The following is a 25,950-nucleotide window of genomic DNA, read 5'->3' as shown; positions in this document are numbered from 1 at the left end:
TGTGAGAATGCTGATCTGGGGTTGGTATCTGCTTTTTGAACAGACGTTCATAAAACTGATGAGACCTGCTGGATAAATGTGGGCCCAGGCCTACTGAGTTAAAGTGATTATGAAAGCGCAATGGATTGCGGTTAGCAACCAAAATGAAGCATAAGCTTTTTTTGGCTACCACTGACCTTGATGACATATGATATAGGCAGCTGATGTTTTGATCTGAGTAGGCTCCAGTTACTCAATGACCAGAATTAGGTGTGTCAAAGAGGAACTGAAGTAGTGTAACATTGGAGCAGGTAGCTCAATACGTGGTGCATGGGTTCTCAATAAACCTGTGGTTCCCGACGCTGGTCCTGGAGTACCCTCTCACCTGCACATTTCACTTTTAATCAGTTTCAGTTAATCAATTAATTAATAAGTGTTGGTTAATTACTGACTAATACGTCCAATAGTTAACATCCCTTACACTGTTAGATATAAAGTTTCTGTGCCGATACATTTTTCATTCATCAAGGTACAAACAATGTTAATGTTCCCTCAAAGGTACAACAGTAGTTTTATGGTCCAGTTGTCTACCTTAGTTTTTCCAGTGAAAAGTATGTATTCGTACCTTTTCATAACCTAATATTTTAAAACAGAACAATAAAATAAAAAGCCTGGAGACGAGACGGGGTGTGTGGAGTCAGTACAGCTTAGAAAATGTACACCGATCAGGCATAATATTAAGACCACCTCCTTGTTTCTACGCTCATTGTCCATTTTATCAGCTCCACTTACTATATAGGTGCACTTTGTAGTTCTACAGTTACAGACTGTAGTCCATCTGTTTCTCTGATAGCCCCCTTTTACCCTGTTCTTCAGTGGTCAGGACCCCCATGGACCCTCACAGAGCAGGTACTATTTGGGTGGTGGATCATACTCAGCACTGCAGTGACACTGACATGGTGGTGGTGTGTTAGCGTGTGTTGTGCTGGTACGACTGGATCAGACACAGCAGCGCTGCTGGAGTTTTTAAACACTGTGTCCACTCACTGTCCACTCTATTAGACACTCCTACCCTGTCAGTCCACCTTGTAGATGTTAAGCCAGAGACGATAGCTCATCTGCTGCTGCACAGTTTGTGTTGGTCATCCTCTAGTCTTTCATCAGCGGTCACAGGACGGTGCCCACAGGATGCTGTTGGCTAGATATTTTTGGTTGGTGGACTATTCTCAGTCCAGCAGTGACACTGAGGTGTTTAAAAACTCCAGCAGCACTGCTGTGTCTGATCCACTCAGACCAGCGCAACACACACTAACACACCACCACCACGTTTCCCTGCTCCAACACACCTGACTTAATTCATGAAGGGCTCAAGCAGAGAGCTGACTTTTTTCAGCAGTCTTTCTTGCAGAACACTTGAATGACCAAGCCTTGCCAACGATGAATAAACGCTAGCAGAAACAGGACAACCCAGTAATCAGGGGTGGCGCCACACCTCCCAAAGTGGTAGGGCAAAAAGGTTTTTTTTGACCAAAAAAATCCCAGAAAGAGAAGAACAGAGCCGCGCAGTCTTCAGTTCCTGGGCTGATAAATGCTGGGTGTACTAAGATGTTCCACAGCAGTTCTATAAGTTACTCAGTATTTAAGTAGATTTTCAACCTGCTTCTTCTGTATTTCTACTTTCTACTTGTTTTGGGGGAGGTACTTTAACTTGTGTGATTATTTTATGCAAGTATCAATATTTTTACTTGAGTATTGATATAGGCTCCTATACTCGCCTCTGAACCTGATCATGTGATCAGTGTCTCTGAAGAGCATCAGGCTGTTTTATACCCAGTTTTTTTTTCTGTGATACTGTATCACTTTCCTTTAGTTCAGATCATTTTCTGCAATGACTAAAGTGGACTTAATTACACACGTAGTTGTTTGTTTATGGTTTAGAAGTTTTGCAGGGATGCAAGCGCTCTGTTGCTCTCACATTCACCACTAGGAAAACAGAAAATAGAGACACTTGTGTTTGTGAATATGAAACTGGGTTTAACTGATCAGGTCGCCGACAGTTGGCCAAAAATATGCTCCACAATCCATAATCACACGCATATCAATTTATGACTTGACTTTCGTTATTTACAGCAGCTCGCAGTGCAGGAACGAGCACTGGCATCCCTGCAAAACCTCTGATTAATAAACACATTTGTAAAGAGTGAAATGTTAAAGCAGCAGATTATGCAGACAGTACAGACAAAATGTGCTCTGGTGTTGAATTCCCTCGTGAATTAGCACGGTTTGCTACTACCCGAATTCGGGTGGAGTCGGATGTCAAAAATGAACTGAAGAGAGAGTTCGACAGGTTCGCACCAACCAAGGTGGGTCTGAAAGCGCCTCCAGTTGAACTGGAGATTCTGATTGGCTTGGAGTTTTACTCTGTCCGTTTTATGTGTGCGTCCCCGAAGTCAAAAAATGGTGGGGCATCGCCACAGTTCTTCGAAAAGTGGTGGGGCAAATGCCCGCTCGCAACCGTGGTTCCCACAGCCCTGCCAGTAATGACCAGCTTTCCCCCTGAAGTTGAACTCCAGCCCCATTCTCCAACCACCTCTTGTGAAGAACGCTACTTAATATAGGTGAACTCAGGCAGATCGTCCTTGAGAAGGATGAAGGTGATTCTCACTGGCACATTGTTAACCAGCTAAGCCTGGATGTAGTTTTTTATGCCTTCGATGCCTTGACTTCAATATCGACTCCTGAATACTTTTATGAAGGCCTTCTTTTTAATTATAAACCAAAAGCTGACAAGGCTGTGGGTATATTTACTGACCACAACAGGTGCAGACTAATCAAGAGATGTTTAACATCAATAACAAGCACGCTTATTAGCTCACACATGCAAAGACTGCTTTCTTGTGTATTAAAATTTGGTTCCAAGTGAAAAATTGTTCTAATACTCCATATGATTGAAGTCAATACCATAAAAGCACTGTATTTCAATGCCCAGCCATAAGAACCACACTAGCTTTCGTTCATTCATTATTTAAAATACGTAACACATTCTTTGAAAGATCAAACAAACAAGAAAACAAACATTGTGAGCCTGGAGAACGTGGTTATAAAATTCATTTGACTTTAATCAGCTCAAAAAAGTTTCACATCAAACGTAACACTTAAAGAAGGGGGATTCTGCCATTGGCTGGACCTAGAACATTCTTTTCCTACTGAGAGTGTCAGCATCGCTGTTTCATCTGGATTTCATTTCATTCAGGCGGAATTTAAAATACAAAGTGAAAATAATACTACTACCAATAATAATAGTAATAATAAAAAAAAACAATTAAATGTAAACTGAGTTTTTGTTTTATTTTTTATTTGCTCTAAGTAGTGTCTTGAAGCACTACAGCATGGTAAACAAAGTTAATTGTACAATAAAAAAAACAAAAACAAACAAAAATTCCTTAACTGTCTCTGAGTGAGTTACATGAGAGCAAGTATAAAGACGCAGCCTACAATAAACCCATAAATATTTCAACCACGTTTTTTTTTTCCATATTTCAACAACTTCGATTTAATGAAAGCTCGCAAAAGGAGCCACCATCCTCATTGAGGAAAACAAAAAAACCCGATGTCGGCTAAGCGACAGCACTTCCACACACCCCCACACACACACACACACACACACACACCAAAACAGGAAGAAACATCCACGTGTTCCCATGGTAATAAAGATGCTATTCGATAGTGATGATGCGTCCATAATAAAGCCGCCGTGCTGGACAGAGAGCATGTGGGGACTTTTGACGCGACCAAAATCAAGCAGCATCTATCAGACCTTCATCCTTTCATTCATAACTCATTCATGAATGAATCCCCGTGAGAGGGTCCAACATTCTTCTGCAGGCTGCAGAGAGCAGGGCTTCCACAGCTTGTTCCTCTTCACTCATTCATACACAGACAGACAAAGTGATGAGGAATCTTAGGCTACGTCTAACTAGGCGATGAAATCTGATTTTGGACTCGCAAATGTGTGATATGCATTGCTCTTATTAATCAAATCATGTGAAAACTGATCATTTAAGTCTGACCGACAGCACATCTGCTTTCCGGCAAAGCATTACAAGCCACTGCCCAGATTTAAGAAGCGAAAAATGTATTTATTTATTTATTTTATTATTTTTTTTTGAGTCACAGTCCCACGGCTAGAATCTAAACTTCTGTTCCAATCAATGACCAACACAGCAGGACTCAGCTTGAGATGTTTACTTTAACTGCTACTGTGTGTCTTGACTGCAACAAAATCCCAAATTTGCACCAAAAAATTCTTTTAAACTTAGCGGTTATACGCACAAATGTACGGCTTGTTTTGTTTGTGGTGCTTTTCACAGCTTTTCCCTCTTTGACAGTCTGGTAGGCCAGACAAGGTCTCCAGAGGTCAAAAAAGAGGCAAAGATTCCTCATCACTGCGTTAACACGTGCCTTACTGCAAGAGGGGGAAGGGGGAAAAGCACTCCCAATTTTATATATAATTTACAAACAAATACATGATGACAAAAGGAGAGGGGTATGAAGAGAGAGAAAGTGCAATGGAGAGAGAGAGAGAGAGAGAGAGAGAGAGAGAGAGAGAGAGAGAGAGAGAGAGAGAGAGAGAGAGAGAGAGAGAGAGAGAGAGAGAAGTGTGTTAAAAGACGTAGTTCTGAAAAAAACTCCATGCAGCGTTGAGGTTAACTGACCAAACTTAAGCTCGAGTTAACTATGGAAAGATATTACACAATAAGAGTGTCCATACACAACGCAGGTTATGTAAAAAGGGCCACTGGGTGACTGGATCATTTACAGATTGGCATGGTTTTGGTCAAGAGACAGCCAAGTGCAGATAAGCACCTCCGAGGAGGAACTTACTCTCACTCACACACACACACACACCCTCAACCTCCGCACACACACAGCTTGACGGCCCACAAAGACAGACAGACAGACTGGACTCTGCTGTCTTTAGCAATGCGTTTACAGTTGTGTTAAGATGCCAGCACAATGTGTGTGTGTATGTATAGTGTGTGATGTGTGTTCAGTCACACATCTCCTCTGGGATCTCATGAGGGTTCAGGATTCCAGGGACAGACATCTGCAGTTTGTGCTTCTCTTCCTGAGCCTGGCGTAGAGATGCCTCTCGCTCCTCCAGAAACAAATCTGTAGTGTCCTCACCCGCAAACTCCTGGGGAGAGAGGGGGGGGGAATAACAGTGGAGAAAGCAAAGAAAGATAAAGTAGAGAGAGAGAGAGAGAGAGAGAGAGAGAGAGAGAGAGAGAGAGAGAGAGAGAGAGAGAGAGAGAAAACTTTTAGTCTGCCAACATTTCACAAGCTCTAGTCAGCCCCCTCCCAAAAACAGCCCCCTGCACAGACATCTAACCTCCTCAACTGTCCCGCTGCACTCTAGATGACCCTACTTGCTATAAACCCCTCAACCTCCTCCCAGACGGAAAAGAGCAGTAAGGCCAACACTGCTTTTCCACTTGAACACTAAGCTGTCTCTAGAGCTCACAGTGACCCACAGCCTGGAAACTTCAATCCAAAACCTACTGTACACAATGTAGTTCACACTGAACTCAAATTGCTGAAAATCCCAATCTGTCTAATATTTGAGTCTCACCATATGGCTGATAAACTGGTTTTTACTTTCTTAAAACCGCTTTATTTTCTTACATTCTTTAATCCAAATGTTATATGTTAAAGAGCAGTGATTTGCTATAATCATAGTGTCTCACTGAGTGACTCGCTGTAAACCCACTGCAAGACTCACCTTGATCTGCACCAGGAAGTCTCTCAGGTGCTCTTTAAAAGCAGGGATGTCCTGGTTTAAACTGAACAGCCCCGTCACAAACACCTTCACCTGCGCACTGTATGCACAAATACATAAAAAACTAGCTCATCCACACAAGGCAAATGGACAAATGTATCATATAAGGGAAACATTCAGAAATACCCAAGGCTACATCTAACAAAGTGAAGTTTTAAGTGAAATGTTTTTATGTTAACTAGCACGCAAGTCTAACTGACAATTATTTTATTTATTTAGAGTGATCTGCTTCTTCCAAAGGAAAAAAAAACGAAACAAAAAACAATTAATGGTTTGGGCAGCGAGCATGGTTAGCAGGAATAAAAACGAACAGTTCTCTTAACCACTTTCTTTCATGCCCCACTAGTTTACACTTGTCCTTACCTAGCACTGACTTTAAACTATGAATTTAAACATATTAAAAAGGTTAAATGAAGACTCACTCCTGTAGATGAGGGAAGGCGGTTTTGAGTAGGTTGGCCACATACTCCTGGATGAAAGCCTGATTGCTGACAGGGTTTGCAGGGTTCAGGGTCATACTTATCTTACCCTCCTCCACCAAATTAAACATGTATGCCAGGATAGAGGCATGCATTGTCAGACCTGCAGGACACAGAGAAAGAAAAGTCAAACTAAGGGAGCGTGCTTCATAATCAATCAGACAGCCACAGAACTAGTGAGTTTTCTTGACTCATTTAATCGGTAATACCTGTTCTGTGCCAAATGAGGTGTGTTAGAGCAGGGAAAAACACTGAACTGTGCAGGACGGCCCCAGGGGTCAGGCTCACCAAGCCATCTAACTTACAGCTTATTTCAACCTTGGATTTAGTCCATGAGGCAGGCTCCAGATACACAGTAAATTACAACAAGCAGTGAGGCTGAACCACAGGTTCCAGGCTTCGAAAGAAGAAGCATTTCTATGCATTTTTGCATTTAAAAAGCTGGTTAAAAAGGTGAATGGGGTGCATTTGGGTGAAAGATCCTGTGCACATAGACAGGTTGTAAGAGTCTTCTCTGTGTGTACACCCCTCTACTGGTCATCGTGTGTTGAGAGATGCACTTTTTTGATTTCTGAGAAAAGCAGCACTGAGTCACTGGGTGTGTGTGTGACGTATCATTACCTACAGCGAAGCTCTGCTGTATGTACTGCATCCGTGCGCACATGCAGTGACTCACCAGCTGTGTGTGATGTGTCCGTGACTACAGAGAAGATGTGTTGCAGTATGTCACAGAAATAAGTCTGGTAGAAGCTCTGAGCTGCAGCCTCTTCCTGGGCCACGTTCTGCAGCAATGTGTAGAGAATCTGCAAACCTGTACAAACATACAACACCATTTCATAATGCTAACATGCACTTCAGGTTAGACAACTTGCATCATTACAGACCACTAAACTTAACTTCATAGTCAAACACTGCATTCCATATGTTCAATACATGATCAATTAGTTCACTAACAGAATCGAACATATATCATCACATTCACAATAACCATGGATTACTGCACCTTATAAGTAACTCAGAGTTAATACCAGATTTCAAATTCAAATTCAAGACTGAGTTGTGTGTATTTCTGTTCTCACCAGTGTCAGCCACGTTTCTCATGGTGTGTTTAAAGGCCCAGATGATAGAGTCCAGCACCAGTTTAAACTGGGCTGGGGGGATGGCCAGGAAGGCAGGGAAGCAGTGGGAATTCACAGCCTGAAGCAGGTAGAAGAAGTGTGTTCGGTGCTCAGGATACTCCTCAAAATCCTGGGCAACGAGACAAAATACATTTTGAGTTGGTCTCACTGTGCACATTTTATCCTAGCAAAGTGAATTGTTTATCTTCTAAATCAATTTGTTTCTTGTCAAAAAAAAAAACAAAAAAACAAACCCACACACACACACACACACACACTGTTCATGTAAAATGTCATGAAAATCTGTTCATGTTTTCTAAAATGTTGAAGAGATGATTGTTTAACAGTTTGGTATGCAACAGGAAAGTTCAAGTGAGTAACTGAAGGCAACCTTACTTTGTTGATCATGTTCAGCGTGCACTCGAACACAGCGTCAAATATCTGTGGGATCTCCCCTGTGATATGACCACCCAATTTGTTTACGATGGTCGCCATGGTGCTGAGAACTTCCGGCTCTCTGGCCGCCGGGACATTCCGCTGGTAATCTATGAGGACGGCGTCCAGCAGTGGCGGAACAAAGTTCTCCCCCACCTGACAATCACAATCACACACACACACACACACACACACACACACAGGCTTAAGGGATGAGCAGCAAGCGGCAGACAGCTAAGAGAGTGAGAGCTAGTGTAAGTGTGTGCACAATGTGAGGACAGATAATCTGAACAGGTTCAAACTGACTCACACCTACATTAGACACAACAGCTCTCAGAGACACATACACTAATACAGAAAATGACAGCATTAGAAATATTCTGCTGCTTAGCCCAAAAAAATTCAGTTATTTGGAACATACTTTCTTTGAAACTATAAAAGAACCTTGAGCATGAGATATTGCACTTTATGCAATGTGATGTATTAAAAGTGCGTAGTTTACAAGCACAGTTTCTGATAAGGACATTTCTGTTAGAATTTAAAAGAGCATGGGCTTGTTTTCAGTGTTTGAAGGTCATCAGAACTGCAGACACACTTGAGGAATAGCAGTCTGCGCAAACTCTAGGGATTAGTTCTGCATATAAATTGTTTCTGTTGTATCTGGCAATGCGAAGTGGACTTCAATTCTTCAACTCTGATGTGTCTGGAAGTCAGGTCAACTCTCGGCCAATGGCCCCAACTGTTGAAAGCCTTGAAGGAATTGACTGTCGAGTCGAGGGCTATCCTGACAGATGCATGTGTAATGCAGGAAAGAGCCCGAATAGCAGTAGCTGTTTTTTGTTTGTTTTAAATACAAGGCTGCATATAGCTGCAACAGTGTCTCAGCTTGCTAGCACAACATCCACCTCCAGCCCACAACTACTGGAAATTTATTTTGTTTGATACACTTTGGTATCAGATATTTATCATATCACTGATCTGTGCCTACTCAAAAAGTCGACTAACTACGCTTAGGATGTTTTAATTTCCGCTATATCCCTTCATTAATAGTTTACTCTCTCTCCTATAAAAGTCGCAATTTCTGAGACACACGTTTTTGCTACAAGAGCTGCAAAAATGTCTCACCATCTGTGGGTCGTTGGAACGGCTGACCCAGCCTGAAATGAGTTTGAGAGTTTCTCTCTTCACAGTGCGCATGCTTCTGATCAGAGGCTGCTTTGTCACCATCTCTCCTGCACACACACATAAATAACAAATCAGAGACAAAGGCACACAAAAAACTGAAAAAACTCTCACAAACACATAAATAATACAGCAAACAGATAACACTGTCTCTGTTCAACAAGTGTGTCTTCGGACTGATGTTCCTCCATTAACGCTTCAGAATGTCTCTGTAGTGTATCTATATATAGAGCCTCACAGAGTCCAGGAAGTGTCTATTCTTAAACTGTCTCCTGTAAAAACACAGCAATATCAGAGCATTCAGCATTAAATATCTATCCTCCTGCTCTGTCACTACAGTTTCTTCTATGCAAATGTTACGTAGATCACTGGAGTCTTCACTTCTTCGTCTTCGCTAGGATTTGTATGCTATTAGAATGTGTGAACAAGCAACAAATAAAACAAAAGAGCTCAAGCGTATATTCTCATACACATACCATTGGTCTGTATAGCTGCTGAGATGTTCTCGCTGAGGCACTTGTAGACATTAAGCATGTCTAGATAAATTCGTCCCAGCTGTATGACGAAGGGGTGACCCACAGCCTTACACGCCCTCACGTTGGTCTTCAGGATACTGCCGAGCTGCTTCACTGTCTCTGGGTCCTTCAAGATGTCCACGTTCTGTCAAAGAGAGAAGGGAAGATACTGAGATCACCACAATCATTTCTCTATGAATTTGTGCTTTTAACTGCCAGAGACAAATCTAAACAAATCTGTAAAACAGAGATCATTGATGTTTATCAAGCATTTTGAAGCGAGCGTGCTGGGCCCTCAGATAGTTGGGACTTTACTAAAGCTCTTCACTAAACTTATGGAACACAAAAAAAGCAGTTATCAGGTCCAGGTGATCATTCAGCCATCCAGCCAGCCATGGACACAGTTCCAACTATCTGAGGGGCCAAATAAACAAACGGCTTGTGAAATTTCAAATCATTATATAGTAGTGCATTTGAATTATTTTAGACTTAGGATTTTTTTCCCCTCATTTTCTTCAAAAGCTCTTTCATGAGAGCCTGTGGGACTTGAGCAAACTGCCCCAAAAGAACGCTGCCTCAAGTCATATAGTAAACTATCGTATGTAATGGTGTGAGGTGGAGTAAAGTGCTCATGTCTTACCTTGGTGGCCTGCTGTATTATGCTGTCCCACACCTGGTTGGGTAGCAGCATGTATTTTTCAATCAGGTGCTCTTGCACAGCCTGGTCTGTCTGAGCGCCAATCATATAACCCACTGCCTCATAGAATGTATGCACCTACGTGGAGTAAACAAATAAGATGAAAAAAAAGCCAATTTGAGGGAAAAAAGTGGAAAAAAAAAAGAATATACACACTGTGTAAACCATATTTTAAGATTTAAGAATCTGTAAGAGTTAACTAAAGTTATTTCATTAACTTTGAGAAAGAAAAGGGGTTTGAGCAGCTAAATTACACATATGCACCAGTGTCAGCAAGCTAAAGTAATCAGACCCATAAGAGAAAATGTTGCAGCAAACAAATGCACATTTAAAACATGTTTTATGAATCAAAAGGCAAGTAAGAATTTTGATCACTGTGTTAAACTGGAAAGCTTCTGTGTTGGACATAACTGAATAACACTGAGTGCTCCTTCAGATGAGTTAAAGAGCTAACGCTTAAAAGTAGAGGTGCAGCGATACATGATCATAACTTGTGACTTTCATACAAGCTTTTTTCTCCTCAGTGAACGATGTCTCAACGTGTTAGTTTGTGAAGACAAGACAGAACAGAGAAATATTTTGTCATTGTTTGGTTCCAGCTAATAGCAACAGGAGCAGACTGCCAAGTCATAGCCACATTACATCTGCTTTTCCTATAATATCCTGAACAACACATTCTTATGTAATGTTACACCATAGCATTCATATAATAATATACTTCCTTAATGTTCAACACAGAAGCGTTGCATTGATCAGCCTTGTTCAAACGTAGCCATTTCACAGAATTATTAGCATGTTTATGGTTCCCTGACTTCATGATGCACTCTAACAAGTAGACAACAGCAAAAGGAGTACATGTTTATATATTACAAAATTACATTACTCTGTCATTCATGATTTCAAACATGGTTGCCAATTCTAACCTGTTGTGGTTGCAGGTCACAGATGATGGTGTTGATATTGTTGAGGATCTCGTCGATGAAAGGCATGACTTCTCCAACCTGCACCTGCACAAAATGTCTCCTGCACTTCTGAGCAATCTTAATGAATGTGTCACACGCCATGTCCTGCACTCCATCATGGGTCTCTGAGCGAACGAGCAAGAGAGCGAGAGAGAGAGAAAGGGAGAGAGAGATAGATAGATAGATAGATAGATAGATAGAGAGAGAGAGAGAGAGAGAGAGAGAGAGAGACACACAGACAGACAGACAGACAGACAGAGGTAGAGAGAAAAAGAGAGAAAGGAGATTCAGGATTTAGCATTTTGCCACAGCAAGGCACAGTTTAGTGTTCAAGTGTTCACATCAGCTAATTAGCTACCAAACCCTTCATGAATTCAATCAGATGTTTTTGAGCAGGGAAAACCTCAGTTAAAAGGTAATTCATTTGGAATAGTTTTATAAAAAAAATCTGTATTTATTATCACTAAACTAGTTTAGAGTATCAAAGTATGGCAAGTACTCTCCGGAGTTTACATGTATTTTGTTCTAAGAGTCTGTTACACTCACTTTCACTAGCTGTGTTTAGTCATTTTGCTGTATAATAGTATTTAAATAAGCAAATGAACATTTAAAAAAACATATAGGACAGCCTTAAAGGCTGTGACTCACCATGCATGAATTCAAACAGTTTGTTGACCACAGTCTTAAGAAACTTCCAGTGTGCACGAAGGAATCGCGGGTACTGGCCCACAATGTACATGATGTTGGAAGCAATGATGGCCTTGTTATCCTTACCACGCTTCTGCTCACACAAACCTAGCAGGTCCTAACAAACAACACAAAATCATTGTTTTTTTTTTTTAATGAACTGTTATTGGTAAACATATACTTGTACAATGACAAATACATGTCCATGTGTGTTTGAGATAATACCTTGATGACTGTAACAAGGAACCTCTTCTCATCCTCCTCGTGCATGGCTCCACTAATGGAGCCAATGGCCCAGCACAGTGTGTTCAGGTTCTTCCAAGACCACTCAGTCCCATTTACCTGGTTATGGAGCTTTTCTGTCATGATCCGCTCTGTGTCCGCATAGTCCAGATGGGTTAGGTACACTATCGAAAGAGAGAAAAAGAAACACCATAAATGAATAACTGATTAAGCAAGAGAAAGAATGCTAAAAGGAGAGACCAAAACCTCTCTCAACCAAATTCTCAAATCAGTCTGTTATAGCAGAAAAATGACCACAGATAAAACAAACTTTGTGACCTCAGGAGACCACAGTCAATTCAACGCTACATTCACATTACCAGGCTGAAGTTGCCCTAATGTGACTCAGATCTGATGTTTTCAGGGCTGCGTTTACACGCAAAATCTGATCTTTTCAAATCCGACCTGAGTCACTTTCATATGTGGTCCTAGATCGGATACATATCTGATTCGTGGCCAGGTAACCTTAATGTGAACGCTCAGATTGGAATTCATGTGCGTTTTTCCCCACTGTGTGTGTGCGCCATTCATTCAGCGTTGCCATGACAGCTTTAACAGACATTAAAGCCTGTAAACGGTGGAAAAACAACACATCACCTTTTTTGCCTTCTTCTCGCTCTAATAATGAACAGTGGAGAGCTGATCAGAGTTAATTATCTTCACAGCGAAGCTCGTTCTGCTCGTTAGTTTGTTTGCTGATGATGCACGTGACGCACGCAACGCACGTGATTCATTCACGTGACGTTTCTGAGTAGGATGCATGCATGCGGGCCAATTCAGGACACCAGTTTGTTCACATTAATGACAGATTTGAATCACTTACCTAAACGAGTATGAACCATCCTGTCAGAGAGATTGGATTTGAGCACGAAATTGGATATGAGCAATGAGGCTTGTAATGTGAATGTAGCTCAAGTGCCATGCTTCAAAAAAGTACAGACTGAAACAAGTGTATAGTTCCATAATTACAAAAGCATCAAAAGAATGAATATGCTGCAAATTTCTGCACTTAAATTAATATATGGTGGATTTCAGCAGCAAGTTATCAAAATGTCAGCAAAGTTCACCGTGGGATGTGATACTGGCGAAATTTGGGCAAATAGTGCTTGCTCTTACCAAGCGTTTCTCTCATGTTTTTGTAGAGGTTGATAGAGTCTGTGTCCTTCATGAACTCCCGCACCACCTCCCCCTGATCATTCTCAACCACCAGTACCTCCTCTGGTTTAGCCATGCGACTCACCATGAGCAGACGCACCTGTAAATTAAGTAAATCAAGTAAATCAACCTGTGTGTGCATGCGTTGGCGTGCACTTATAAAATACTCAATTGTTTATTGTTCGTTTCCACTGTAAAGCCTTAGTAGAGAGAGTGTGTGTGTTTGTGTGTGGATCTACATGCGAGATGCTCACCTTGGACAACACAGGTAGGTAGAGCTGCCTGCGCGGGGGCACATCAAAGTGTTGGCTCCCAGAGAGCAGGGGTGAGGTGGAGGTGCTGAAGGGACTCTCTCGGTACAACTCCGCTGCCAGGTGATTCCAGTACTCCAGACAAATCTTAAAGATTTCTGTCTCCTCCACCTCTGACACCAGAAGCATATAGTGGAGAGCCTAGAGGAGGTGGAGACACAAAGAATTACAAAGAGGAAAATTTGTGTCTTAAAGCTTTATTGCAGAATTGCCTATAAAGGTGGTTTCCACGCCTGATCCTCCTTTTACTGCACAATATAAAAAAAAGTCTATTAATTAGCTGATGTGAATAAATGACACCAAAATGCAAAATGTTCAGATATAATTTAAGCATTAAAACTACAAGACACATCGTAATTCTTCTGTAAGTTTAAAGCAGTAAGCTTAAAATAAAACAAACAGACCGCTTGAAAGTCCTTAATTCAGTTTGAGCAGTTTCAGAGATGCTAACACTATCCTATGATTAAGCAGAAGAGAAACTACTCCTGTGGATGTTGGTCAGACACAATGCCAACACCACTGACAGTGGCTGATCGAATAAGTTTATGACACCTCTGAATTCCAACAGAGGGTGAATAAAACAAAGGTTGCATTTTTCTCCTTTCAGTGTGTGCAAGGTATCAATGGTTTTACACACATCCGAAATATTTTTTTTTTTAAACAAATCCCTTAAATAAATCATGCTTGGTCTGTAAAGCCTTAAAAGTTGCTCCATCCTCTCTCAGCACCCCCGGATCTCTCTGAGGCTTGCATGTACCTCCATTAGGGTCTCACGCAGGTTGAGTCTCTTCTCGATGAGCTGGCCGTGCTCTTTGAGAAAGGTGCAAAGGAACAAGCTGAGGTTCTGGATGAAGTTCTGCTCATCATCCTTCCCGTTTGCGTATGCTAGACGGATATTTGTGTTCAGAGGCAGCATCTATAAACCACACCATAAAGAAACAGGTCAACCTCAAACAGCATTACTTATTTTGTATAACTGAGAGTGGGTCGTCTGTTCAGTTGCTCTGTACTGTGAACGACTTACAGATTTGATAATTTACTGCAAGTATGTGGGTGTTACCTGTTTGAGCTGCATCATGGTGAGTGTGAACAGTGTGACGAACTGCTCCTCGTACTGGCTCACACTCACACCTGCGATCTCCGTCAAACACTTCAGCGTCACGTTCCGGAACATGGGAACATTGAGGAACTAGCAAGAGGTGATGAAAGAAGTAGGAGAAAAAGTTATATTATCCAAAACTTGATATATGCAGAAGTAAAAATATTGCTGAGTTTCAAGTAAAATACCGAAAGCGAGGGTGAACATGATGCAAGAGTGCTGATCTAGGATTAATGATTTTCCTTCATGTCCTTATGAACACAATTATAAAAGGGAAGAGTGAGGCAGATGCGAGAGCAGCTGGTCTTACCTTGTACACCAGAGTGCTGATGAGTTTGGTCTCGAAGATGTAGCCCAGAGGGATCCAGTTCAAAAACCGCAGCAACGTTTCCAAAGTGGCATGCACCAGAGGAGCATTCTGGGAGTTTTCCTGAGAAATGGGGGGAAAATATCAGAGGCAGCTCATTTTTGAAGACAGCAAAATGCTTATCAACTATCAATAGCTTCTGAAAAACAAACAAAGAGAACAATCAAATTTCATTTCTGAGCCCAACAACTAACAGCTCCAGTGTGCTGTATGTAAAAGTTTGGGACTACATACCATCACAAATTGGCAGAGCTGAAAGATCTGAGAGAACTCATTACACATGCTGCAGGAAACAGAAGACACGGTTAATGACGACATGCTTTACTCCTGCAGTTTAGTCTTTTCCGTCATCTAAAACACAACATTTAACATAAATTACTTATCAATTATCTCTGCTGGTGGAGCCTCACCTGTCCTTCAGGTGCTTGGCTTTGACCTGGGTCATCTGTCCACTGGAGAAATCAAACACCTCCTCACTGAGCAGCTTTAAGATTATCATGTTGTTCTGGCAGAGGCTCTCACTGGTGCGACTTGCTCCAACAATGTCGCTGATGAATGTGGGCCAGTGCTTCGGCCATTCCTGCTTCAGGATCTATTGGTCACAGAAATAAAGTGCAATGGGAAAACGCTTATTTTATAAATGTCACCTAAAACTTTAAAGGTATTAAACATCAGTTTATTAGAAGCATATCATTTATAGAAAGGACAAAACACATTTTATTAGTGATTCAGGTAAGAAAAACACTTACCTGAACTAAGATCATGTTGAGTTTTCCAATGTACACCTTTTCTTTCTGCAACAAAATATAAGAGTCTCATCCAGTCACAGTCAAACAAGGAGATAATCTTGAGCAAAAATCAAGTAGGCCACACCTACCTCTACGTTGGCTGCATCAGACGACGTCTTGATGATCAGCCCGACGACATACTTTTTAATACCTGCACAAAAACAGATGACAGAAGTCAAGTGTGAGAACTTTTTGGATTTAAGGGCTGATAACAATCCAAATCAGAAAGTAGTGGTATTGGGCCAGCAAAACATGGTGCATGACTGGCAATGATCAATAACACTGAACTCTTCTTTTTGAAATACAACAAAGATGGCATAAATGTTTGTGAAGGGAACAAGTAATAGGAGAATGCAGTGAGAATTAAAACTAATATTTAAAAATTAAACAGTTTCAAGCAAAAGCAAAAGAAATTCCTCAAGGCCAAAGAGCAGTAAATTCTAGGGACAGCAGGGGGAGCAAGAGAGCACAAGTCCACTTCACTTGAGACAAAATGGCAGTTTTTTTTTTTTAAATAAAAATACTTTTTGCTAGGAGGTTAAATAAATAAATAATAATAATAAAAATGGTTCACTACAAAATATTCAACAACAGTACTGTTATGTTTTCTTTCCACTAGATCAAAATCTCACCTGCTTGTTTTTGAAGAGTCAGTATTTTAAAGCACAATTCAGAATTTGAGCTCAGCAGGCAGTGCTACTGAGCAAGTGTCTGACATTTTTCAAAGACTTAGGCTGCCTTGGTCTTAAGTGCATTCTGTGTTTTTAACAAACACAATGTGTTTCAATAATGATTTTAAAAAAAAATTATAAATCATTACTGCAATACTTCACTTTGTGTTACTCAATACTAGGTATCACAATATGGAGAAAAAATTATGGAGATCTCTAACAAAGCATGTTTATTATTGTGTGGTGTGATCCAACTCAATCTCAGATTATCCAGATGATTTGTAGGTGTTTTCATGAAACAAAGCCTTTACATGACCCAAAAAATAAATTATCGCAGGCCAATTAAACCGTATCACATCTAGGGTTTGCAAATGTGTTTTTGATATATTGCAAAACAATGTACTATTTTGAGCATAACATGCAGCCTTAGTTTGCAACGTTAAACACGTTGGCAAAAGTTGTACAGAGAGATGTGAGCTATAAATGAGGGTTTATACAAGAGCTATATAAGACAACAGTGACATCTGAAAAGATCTATATAGTCCTCTGAGCATGTTTTGAAGAATCAGACCACTGTGGCAATTCCTTCAGCATAGCAATGATTCTCTGTGCTCAAGAAGAGGAAAAACACTCTGAGGCAGAGAAACTTCCAGCATTTTTTAAAAGGGAATAAAGCTCAACTTGGCAACAGCATAGCAGCTGCAAACAAATGTTTTTTTTTTTTTGCCCCCCAAGTGAAAGCTGCCTGCAAACTACTCCATCTGAATCAGTTCAGTTTGCATGCTGACTGCATAATGCCTACTGGCTCTTCATCTTAAAAGCAAATGAAAACAGCATCTGTGCTAATTGTCCAGTTAAGACTTGCATATTCACCTCCAGTCACAACCCATATATCAAGTCCTTGACCAGTTCTTGACATACAGTAGCACTGAACAGTTTCGTGTCCTCTCTACTCAAACACAATAACTTCAGCTCATGATTGGTTTGATAGCTGTTAAGTTGAATAAGGTGTGTTGCAGCAGGGAAAATGCTGAACTGAACTATGCAATGCAGCCAGACTAAAGTGCATTATCTTAAGAAATTACTTCTAAAGGCTTAGATAATAAAAATATACCACATATTGATTTGCTGGAAGGTAGACATGTAAAGACCCAGATCAGATGGAACAAACAAATAAAGCAGAAAATCACAGCATCAAGGGTTCACTGCAGTTCACCACTAGTACCAAATCCCACACCATGTAGTATTACTGGTAACAAAGCATGTTGTCAATAATCGTTGTGAATAGTAAGCGAAAGGAGATCAGATTTACCTTCACACTGGTTTCTAGGAAGAATCTTCCATCTTGTTTTAATAACTGTTTCCAGAATCTGCAGAGCATAGTACTGGAATGCCAAAAGAACAAAGCAGATATTAGTGACCCCAGCTTTAACTAGCCATTTACCACATGAGCTACTGCTGTACTGTGCATTTTTCAGAATAATGACTCAAAACAAAAGAGAAAGACAATTATTACTGTCTGAATACATTTTTAAAATGTGTTTAAAATCAGACTGAACATACTCTTTCATGCAGGTTTGATTTCAATGTGTTAATTCCTATGTTTCTTCCTTTAAAACTTTCTACAGAATCAGTGTATGCAGATTGAAGCCTGTAGAAGTTTTGCTGTTTCTGCCAGTTTCACACCAGAAAGTGAAAGACAGGAAAGGAAGTGCTAACGGCTAGCAACTAACGGCTCAGTACTGTGTTCAACCACAACCACGCAGGAAGCCAGAAGACCCACAAAATAGTAGAAGTCTTTATATTAAATGGACGTCTAACTTTAGAGAACAAAAGGTCAGACTTCCCTAAACACGGTTTCCAATTCACAGAGTACTGCTACTATTACCACACCGCTACCAATTCTACTGATTATTAATCAAAGAACCAGAAAAATAAAATTCAGAAAAGTATCGGCGCCTGCTGTTTTCACCTTCAGCTGGTGTGGGTCTCGGGAACAGCAAGACGAGCCACAGGTTTGGTTCCATACACTTATGCATACAGTGCTTCAGGAGCCTTTTTATATTACAGAAATGTGAGAATTTTAGGTAAGTTAGTGTTTGTGTTACTGTTACTGTCATTTGCCTTATTTGGATCAACAGTATTTCAGCTGTAGGGATCAATGATTTTTGAGAAGAGTGGAGAAAATTCAAGAGGGTCAAAAACAAAGACAGATGCAATGAGAAGAGTTAATGTTTAACAAAGGTTTAACATGGGGAAAGAAAGTGATTAAAGGTGAAATCTGAAGATGTAAACCCTGCAAGTTGCACTTAGTTAAATGTTTACCCATCTAAAACCCCAAAACCCTGAACAGATATTCACCTTTAATTCCATTTCAGATGAATCTTTGGGGTTAAAACCAAAGGCCAACATAAAAACAACACTGCACCCAATGTACCAGCCATTAAACTTTTACTTGTTGGCTTTTTGGAGAAACTGGTAATAAAACAGTAGTTATGCACACAAAGACAGAGAGAGAGAGAGAGAGAGAGAGAGAGAGAGAGAGAGAGAGAGAGAGAAAAGAAAAAGGACTAAGAAACACAGACCCACAGACAAATGATCCCTACAGCAGAAACACCTAGCTGCCCTACACCTAGTTAGAGCAATACCCGCTACCTGCCTAAACCACTGAGAAGATATCATACCTAAGAGCAGGAGTACTGGTCCAGGATCAGTTTCTCCTAATGAACGCGAGCTGACGGGACAGAAGGAATTGATCCTGGATCAGCATCTTACTCTGAGATGCTGCTTAGCTCTCCCTCCTCCAGATGAGAAGCAAATGCAATGAAAACGGATGCAGAGCAGAATTAAGTATAAGGGAATGAAAAGGTAGACCTTGTGGAGGCCTGCCGCCCAAAGCCTAGCTGTGTCAAGGTGCACAGGAAGACACACCCCTTTTCTTCCTATTACAAGCAATCAACATAATGGAACATTGTCGTTAATAATCAAATATGAACAACTTCAATGAAGATATTCTCTTTGTGATTTGTTGTTTGTTCTTTTCTGATCTCTTTAAATCAATAATCATAAAAAATAAAGAAAATAAGGGAGGCAAATGATTACAAGTGCTAAAGCACTTTACATAATGTTTCTGATTTGGGGGGGGTTCATTTTGTTGTCGTTTAGAAGTGTTACTTGTACTAAAAAAAAAAAATAATAAATTAAGAATTTTACCTTTTCTCTTTAAATCTCAGTTGCGCTAAAGCCCTCACATTTTGGGCAGCATAATATGAAACTATAAATACTGTTGACAAATCCACTCCAAACATTAGTAACACTGACCAGAGGGTTAAGAGCACACTTACAGCAAGCCCAAAAATGTAAATAAATAAGTAAGTAAAAGGCAAACTGGGTGACCGGTACTTTGAGGAAGTCTCTCACATAAAGGGGAAGAAGTTCCATCCCAACAAGTGGAGTACATAAACAACTGCTGAGTATATCAAAGCCCTAATTAGGATCAGCCGAAACAGCGCCGCAGTCACCACAGGATTAGCTCTGAGTCTTCTAATTGAGAGCTTGGGAAACATACTGTGCCTTTTAGAAAGGGACGTTCATATGATTCAAATCTTCTTGGTGCTGCATCAGTAAAAACTGGCTCACGTTTCAGTGATTTCTGATTGAGCCTTCAACGGCAAGTTGTCCTCATTCAGTTTGCCCATTGACCCAATGTTGACCTGAATGTTAATGCCCAAGAGTTTGCAGAGAGTCAGCACTAAGGTAAGATCTGAGTAGGCAGTCTGAACCTGAAGAAAGCCTCTTTGAGCATGTTATGTTAGCCAACAGGGCAAAGGGATGGCCAATGTCACTGTAAACACTAAAGTACCTCACACAGATTTGTAATCAAGAAATGAATTTGCTTGGGTGGAGCACATAATACTGGACTCACAGGTTCTGAGCTTTCAAATATTTGACTTCGAGACAAGAACACCTCTTCTCAAAATACCTGAAGCCATGATGCCAAACTAACACAAATAAAAACCTACTCCACCTTAAACAATATAAAAGGACAACAGTTTTAGTGGTCATTAGATTTCCCCAAAAAATCTGTACGATATCACAACAGAACTTCCTCAAAGTAGAGATTTCAGGGCCCATGCTCACCAAGCACCTTGATGTAACAGTGCTGCTTCTGGTTAGAAATTCAGGAAATATGAACAGCACTCTTGCTCCAAGACGCCTAATGAACAGCGACCCGGTTGACTGCTGCAGACTAGATGGAGGTGGAAGACTTACTTTGGTGTTCATGTTCTGGGAGAACTCCAGAATGGTGTCCACTCGAGTCCATGCATCTGGGTGCTCCTTCAAATGGGTGAGGACCTCTTGGGCCATTCTTTGCTGGAACAGAAAAATGTATTGAATCAAGCTGCACAAATGTTTGGCAAGAACACACTGATTTGACTATTTAGACTAAAGACAATCAATTTGCGGCAAATTAAATCATAATATCTGTAGAATAATACATAATAGAGGAATACATTAATCAAACTCTGCACAATTCTTTACAAAAATATTTTTATGCCCAGCAGGACTGTGCTGAAGCATGGGGGTTCAACTTGCAATTCTTGTTGTGCCTGCCAAAGTCTTTCCAATATGGGACAGGGCACTAATGTCATTAAAGTCGATCAGACTAAGATTTGTTTTCTTTTGGATGGCCTTCTAAGAGAATGTGCATAGTGGCACAATCCCCTTTGGGGTTAAAATAACAGCACTAGTTTCATCTGCTGCAGTCAACCAACTGCAGGCGAAGCCATTTCAGAAAGGGCTGGAATTCTTACCTGCGGTCCCACTCCATGGTACAAGCAGTTAACCACATTATCCAGGAGGTTAATGTCCAGTTTCTGGTTGAAGTCCAGCAGCTGTCTGGCTGCATGGTCGGCTAACATTGTCATAACTGCTGGCATAGAGCTCTGTGGGGACAGGGAGGGCTGGTGAGGCCTTTTCAGGGGAGAGAACGTCCCGTAGGGAAAAGTCATGAAAATGAGTTCCAAATATCTGACCACTTCCTTACATCCCATCTGCATGGCCACCCACAGGCACTGACCATGACCTAGGCCCAATGTCTAAGAGCAAGAGTGCTGGTCAAGGATTAGCTGTTGCTCATGCATGCTTGTGTTACTACATAGAAAATAGAGAGGAATTAAACTTCTTCTGTGCCATGCTGGGTAGGAGAGCTTGTTTAGGTGGGTGCTCAGAGCAAAAGTACTAATCTAGGATCAGGGCTCATGTTTATTAAGCATCTCAAGAGTGAGAACACTGACCCAAGATCAGTTCACTCAACTCTATTCAACATTTAAGCCCATCTTATTCATTAAAGCATTCTCTGAACAGTTTCATGAAATTGTTTTATGGCCATCTAAGTGTCTTAAAATAATTTTAATTACCTTAAAATTGTCTTTGACATGTCCTAAGCCAGCTTTGTAAACTTTAGATCTTGTACTTAAAGTAAGGATATGAAGAGGACAGGCTACTTCATGCAAGCCATGGTCTGAACTCTTGCTACAAGCTACAGGTGGTCCAGCGCCCCTACCTATGATAAACAGACCACTGATCTATGAATAGATCTACCTGAGCTTGTTCAGATACGGAAAGTAAGCCAGTACCACCATCAGCACTCTTACTCTCAAGACATTTAACAATTCTTAATCAAAAATTAAGGACGGCAGTGTCAAAAGTAATTTCAAAATACCGAAGCTAGAAAAGCAACAAACAGTTTGAGCACTCCAACACTCTGTAAGTACAGGTTTGGCAGACCCGCTCTGTGTGTGTGCGCAGAGAAGGAGCAGAGTCTGATCTCTATTTTTCTCAATGAGACCACGTGTGAACCAGCCCTTTCTTTGACGTCACACTGTTTACATCTGTCGCAGAGAGGCGTGGCCACGTGACCGAATATGAAACCTCCTCTCTTAACGCATCAAGTATTCATAACACCAGCTTCACATTCAGCACTCAGAGCACCCTAACCAGAAGACACACTTCAACGAGGCATGTTAGTGGTACTCATAATTCAATTTATACGAGGATGGAGCCATAGGCTGCATGACGGACCTAAACAACATCCCCAGATCGTGAATTTAAATGTGCATCAGCCAAAATTCTCTGCAGCCACTAGCATGTTCTGCAGGAGGGCACCCAAAAACCCTAGGATTTAACCTCCTTTCCTGTAATGCAGCATCACAAATCCACACTGGGTCGATCACTGCTGAAAAATAGTGATCCCAGGTTAGTGGCTAACTCAGACAGTCCTCTCTTCCACATCTCGCAATTCCAAATCTGATTCTCTTTAACTGATTATGCACAGACGCCACTCTGTGTTGCTAGCTGGAGATGCTTTATCCCTTGGTATCACTGGCTTTAACTGTCCAACTGCTTTCCTGCGTCGATGAACAAGGTGTCTTTCCACGCTCCTCTCATAGCAAATCTCACCACGGAGCATCAGAGATGAAGGGACCGTCCTCGTCGTGTCCTTCTCCTAAAGTGGTCTACGTGCTCTAGGAGCTGACTGACACAGGACAGAGCCAAACCTGAGGAGGCACACTATTAACTGACTCCAATCAAAGCCAGCAAAAGACATTTAACCAACAAACAGTAAGAGTGCCTTCAAATTTACCCCCAAATGAGCAGCAGACCAACTTTATCTCTAACCTGGGTGCTGTCTGCTGTCTCTTTCAAACCCTCTACGGTCATCATCTATGCATATTTCTCTCGATCCACTGTTTTGGACTCTGGAAAGTAAGAATTAAACTGTACCTGTAGCTGATGACTACATATGGCAAATAAATGTTGAGACTTCCATGTTTGCAAAAGGATCTCCTTGACTGCAAGCCAGGACACACACATATACATACACACTCACTAGTCGACTCCTCCCACCAAATCTGAAATTTCTGCCTTATAGGTTTTAAGGTTTAAGCACGCAGGGGTTAGAAGGAAGTTATCAACTTGCCCATCCACTGATAAAGCAATCTATTTAACTACAATCTAACACGCATGCACAGTTGCTGAGCAGATTTGTCTAAACTGTACTGTAAGCTGCAAGGCTGTAGAGCTGGGGGAGTTTAAACACTGCATGGTGCTTGCTGGTTTATCTCCACGAAGATTATCCAAAGTTAACCATTGATTTAAAGCAGGACACAGAGATACGAAGATTTTGCACACCCATCCCCTGTAAAGTCAGGACCATGCCATACATCCTCAACATCTCTAGCGCTATCAAAACGTTTAAGCAACTGACGAGGCTGAAGTCAGCTTCTTAGTTGAACTCACCCGTTCCCCCTTAAATGGTGCAGCAGTTCCATTCTGGCGCGAGGACCCAGAATATAACCTAACTGCTGCACCATTTAAGGTGGAAGGGGACAATTTGAACAAGAAGCTGAGTTCAGCTTCATGAGCAAACCTATGACACAACACACGTTACTTATCTACATTAAAGTTTAGTGTTCATCTGGAAAAGTTAAAAGAAGTCTAAGCTAAGCTACACAAACAGCACAACCGTTTCACGTTATGAATAAACCCCCACCGTTTACCTACCGAAAAGTCCAAGCCTTTGAAAGAAAGGTCTGCTTTTCTGCCAGCGTTGCTAAAACTTGGGTTAACTAGCTCCAAAACCGTTGGTGGCTCGTTCAATAAGGTCTGTTTTCTGGTCAGGAACTAATAATAAAAAGAAAAGCAAGCAGAAACGCTGACTGTAACGTTAACGGTAACGGTAGCCACACTGAGGTCCTGTGAGGAGTTAACGTTAATGCTAGCGAGGCTAGTCAGGTTGATGAACTGCGGTGTGGAGCCCTCACGGTTTTCTCTCAGCCCGATTCATTTTACGGATTAAAGTCACGCTTGGTTAACAGGTTTTCTCTTTTTTGGTCTTTACTGAAAGGATTTTGCAGCGGCGGTGAGCCAGTAAATCTGTATGTGTGAGTGTCTCGTCTCCTTCTCCTCATAAGCAACGAACTCGTAACCGGTTGAAACCGGTTCAGACTGGGAGATTCCATCTCGGTTTAGTTTTCAGCCGGTGGCGCCGCGAAAAGTTCGGATCGACGTCACGCCCATCCTGGCGCGCCATTGGTCCGCTCGGCGGCGCTCTCCCCCCATTAGAGGACGCGCCTGTCCATCACACTCGGGCGCCAGAATGTAACTGCTGCACCATTTAAGGTGGAACGGAGAAATTCGAACGAGAAGCTGACTTGAGCTTCGTGTCGAACACTACTTTCATATCTTTGCAGCAATTTTAAAAGCGGCATATCAAAATCCTGGGAGGTGGAAATGGCAGTGCATTTTTTTGCACCACGAGTTGGGGAGGGGCGGGGGTATTAGAGCTTGCACTTGTGCTGCTTGTAAGCTGGTAATTTTCCACTAGCCACGGAGGGGGAGTGGTTGAGAGACAGGCTGCCATACGCATGGCACGGGTCAGAGGCAGATACAATGGGGGAAATATAAGGCTTTTTTCTTTTAACCCAACTAAAACTGTAATATGATATCAGTTGCAGTATTTCAACACTATAGTTGGTTTATTGATCCACTTTGCAATGCTGATCAAACAGCCACGTTTGTAAGAAATTAGTGTGTGTATTTTGTTCCTCCCTCCCCACGAGCCACGTGACTCAACTCCACTTAAACGTCAGTTGATGGAAAAATACAGGATTTTCAGTGTAGGCAAAGTAGAGCTGGAGCTGAACAAAGGCTAAAACGCACCATGCATTGATCATGTCGTCCATGCATTGAAATAATCAGCTACATGAAAGTAATAAGGGATGTGATGCTGTAAATATTGCATGTAGATTTGAAATAAGTGCTCAGTATGCAACAGAGGGTTGTTTTGCAGTTGTATGTTGACAGAGTTCTCAGTGTTTCTGTGAAATTAAATCATAAAGATGTCAACAAAGTCGTTCAGAGTGGTTTGGTGTGAAATGTTTAAGATTTCTTTACAGTGGTGCTGGTAGGAACCAGGGGTCACCATGTGTACAACGCAAATGTAGATGTTTTATTTACTATCGAAAACCACTGGTGAACCTTCAGAGATTTATATGGAATGATGATGGTAAAATGGTAGATTGGTAAATCTTTTCTCCTGGGACTATTTTGCCTCACAATACCTTCCACCATGAGTGGGCTGTATATGTACATTTTAGGCCAAAAGCTATATCATAAAACATAAGTCAGTGAATTCATAACCATTTCATGTCATAACTTTCTGTGAGGGAGCTTTTAGAGGTGGACGTCTGGTCCTATCACCTGTGAATAATTCTGAATAAGTTGCACTAGAACGGAGCATTAAACCACCCTTAAACACCTTGTTTACATTTTAATAAATTCATTATATGGAAACATTGGTGGAGTTCATTGTTAATTTCT

General features: G+C 41.3%; 1 protein-coding gene across 4 annotated transcripts; it reads right to left on the bottom strand.

Moving 5' to 3' along the window:
* Nucleotides 1-4,470: 4,470 nt before the first annotated feature.
* On the bottom strand, nucleotides 4,471-24,589 carry xpo1b (exportin 1 (CRM1 homolog, yeast) b). 4 transcript variants are annotated; one of them, XM_036592989.1, is made up of 25 exons: nucleotides 21,381-21,497; nucleotides 20,839-20,940; nucleotides 19,441-19,508; nucleotides 17,879-17,951; nucleotides 15,985-16,046; nucleotides 15,857-15,901; nucleotides 15,518-15,699; nucleotides 15,342-15,390; nucleotides 15,051-15,170; nucleotides 14,702-14,830; nucleotides 14,399-14,557; nucleotides 13,585-13,782; nucleotides 13,292-13,430; nucleotides 12,119-12,300; nucleotides 11,855-12,011; nucleotides 11,168-11,331; nucleotides 10,188-10,322; nucleotides 9,509-9,692; nucleotides 8,976-9,082; nucleotides 7,812-8,006; nucleotides 7,377-7,545; nucleotides 6,974-7,108; nucleotides 6,241-6,400; nucleotides 5,762-5,858; nucleotides 5,004-5,176 (listed from the first exon to the last, which is right to left on the bottom strand). In XM_036592989.1, the coding sequence occupies exons 2-25, from the start codon at nucleotides 20,888-20,890 to the stop codon at nucleotides 5,030-5,032; spliced, it is 3,108 nt and encodes a 1,035-aa protein (XP_036448882.1). In that variant the 5' UTR covers nucleotides 20,891-20,940; nucleotides 21,381-21,497; the 3' UTR covers nucleotides 5,004-5,029. The 4 variants fall into 4 exon arrangements, with proteins under 4 accessions (XP_036448879.1, XP_036448882.1, XP_036448881.1 ...); XM_036592988.1 differs by lacking the exon at nucleotides 19,441-19,508 and adding an exon at nucleotides 24,133-24,589 and having other exon boundaries at nucleotides 5,030-5,176; nucleotides 21,381-21,540; XM_036592987.1 differs by lacking the exon at nucleotides 19,441-19,508 and adding an exon at nucleotides 24,133-24,589 and having other exon boundaries at nucleotides 5,030-5,176; nucleotides 21,381-21,512.
* Nucleotides 24,590-25,950: the final 1,361 nt, after the last annotated feature.

This window comes from Colossoma macropomum, unplaced genomic scaffold (genome assembly GCF_904425465.1).
Source record: "Colossoma macropomum unplaced genomic scaffold, Colossoma_macropomum, whole genome shotgun sequence".
In the NCBI taxonomy this organism is placed as follows: domain Eukaryota; kingdom Metazoa; phylum Chordata; class Actinopteri; order Characiformes; family Serrasalmidae; genus Colossoma; species Colossoma macropomum.
This window is presented reverse-complemented; position numbering and strand designations above follow the sequence as displayed.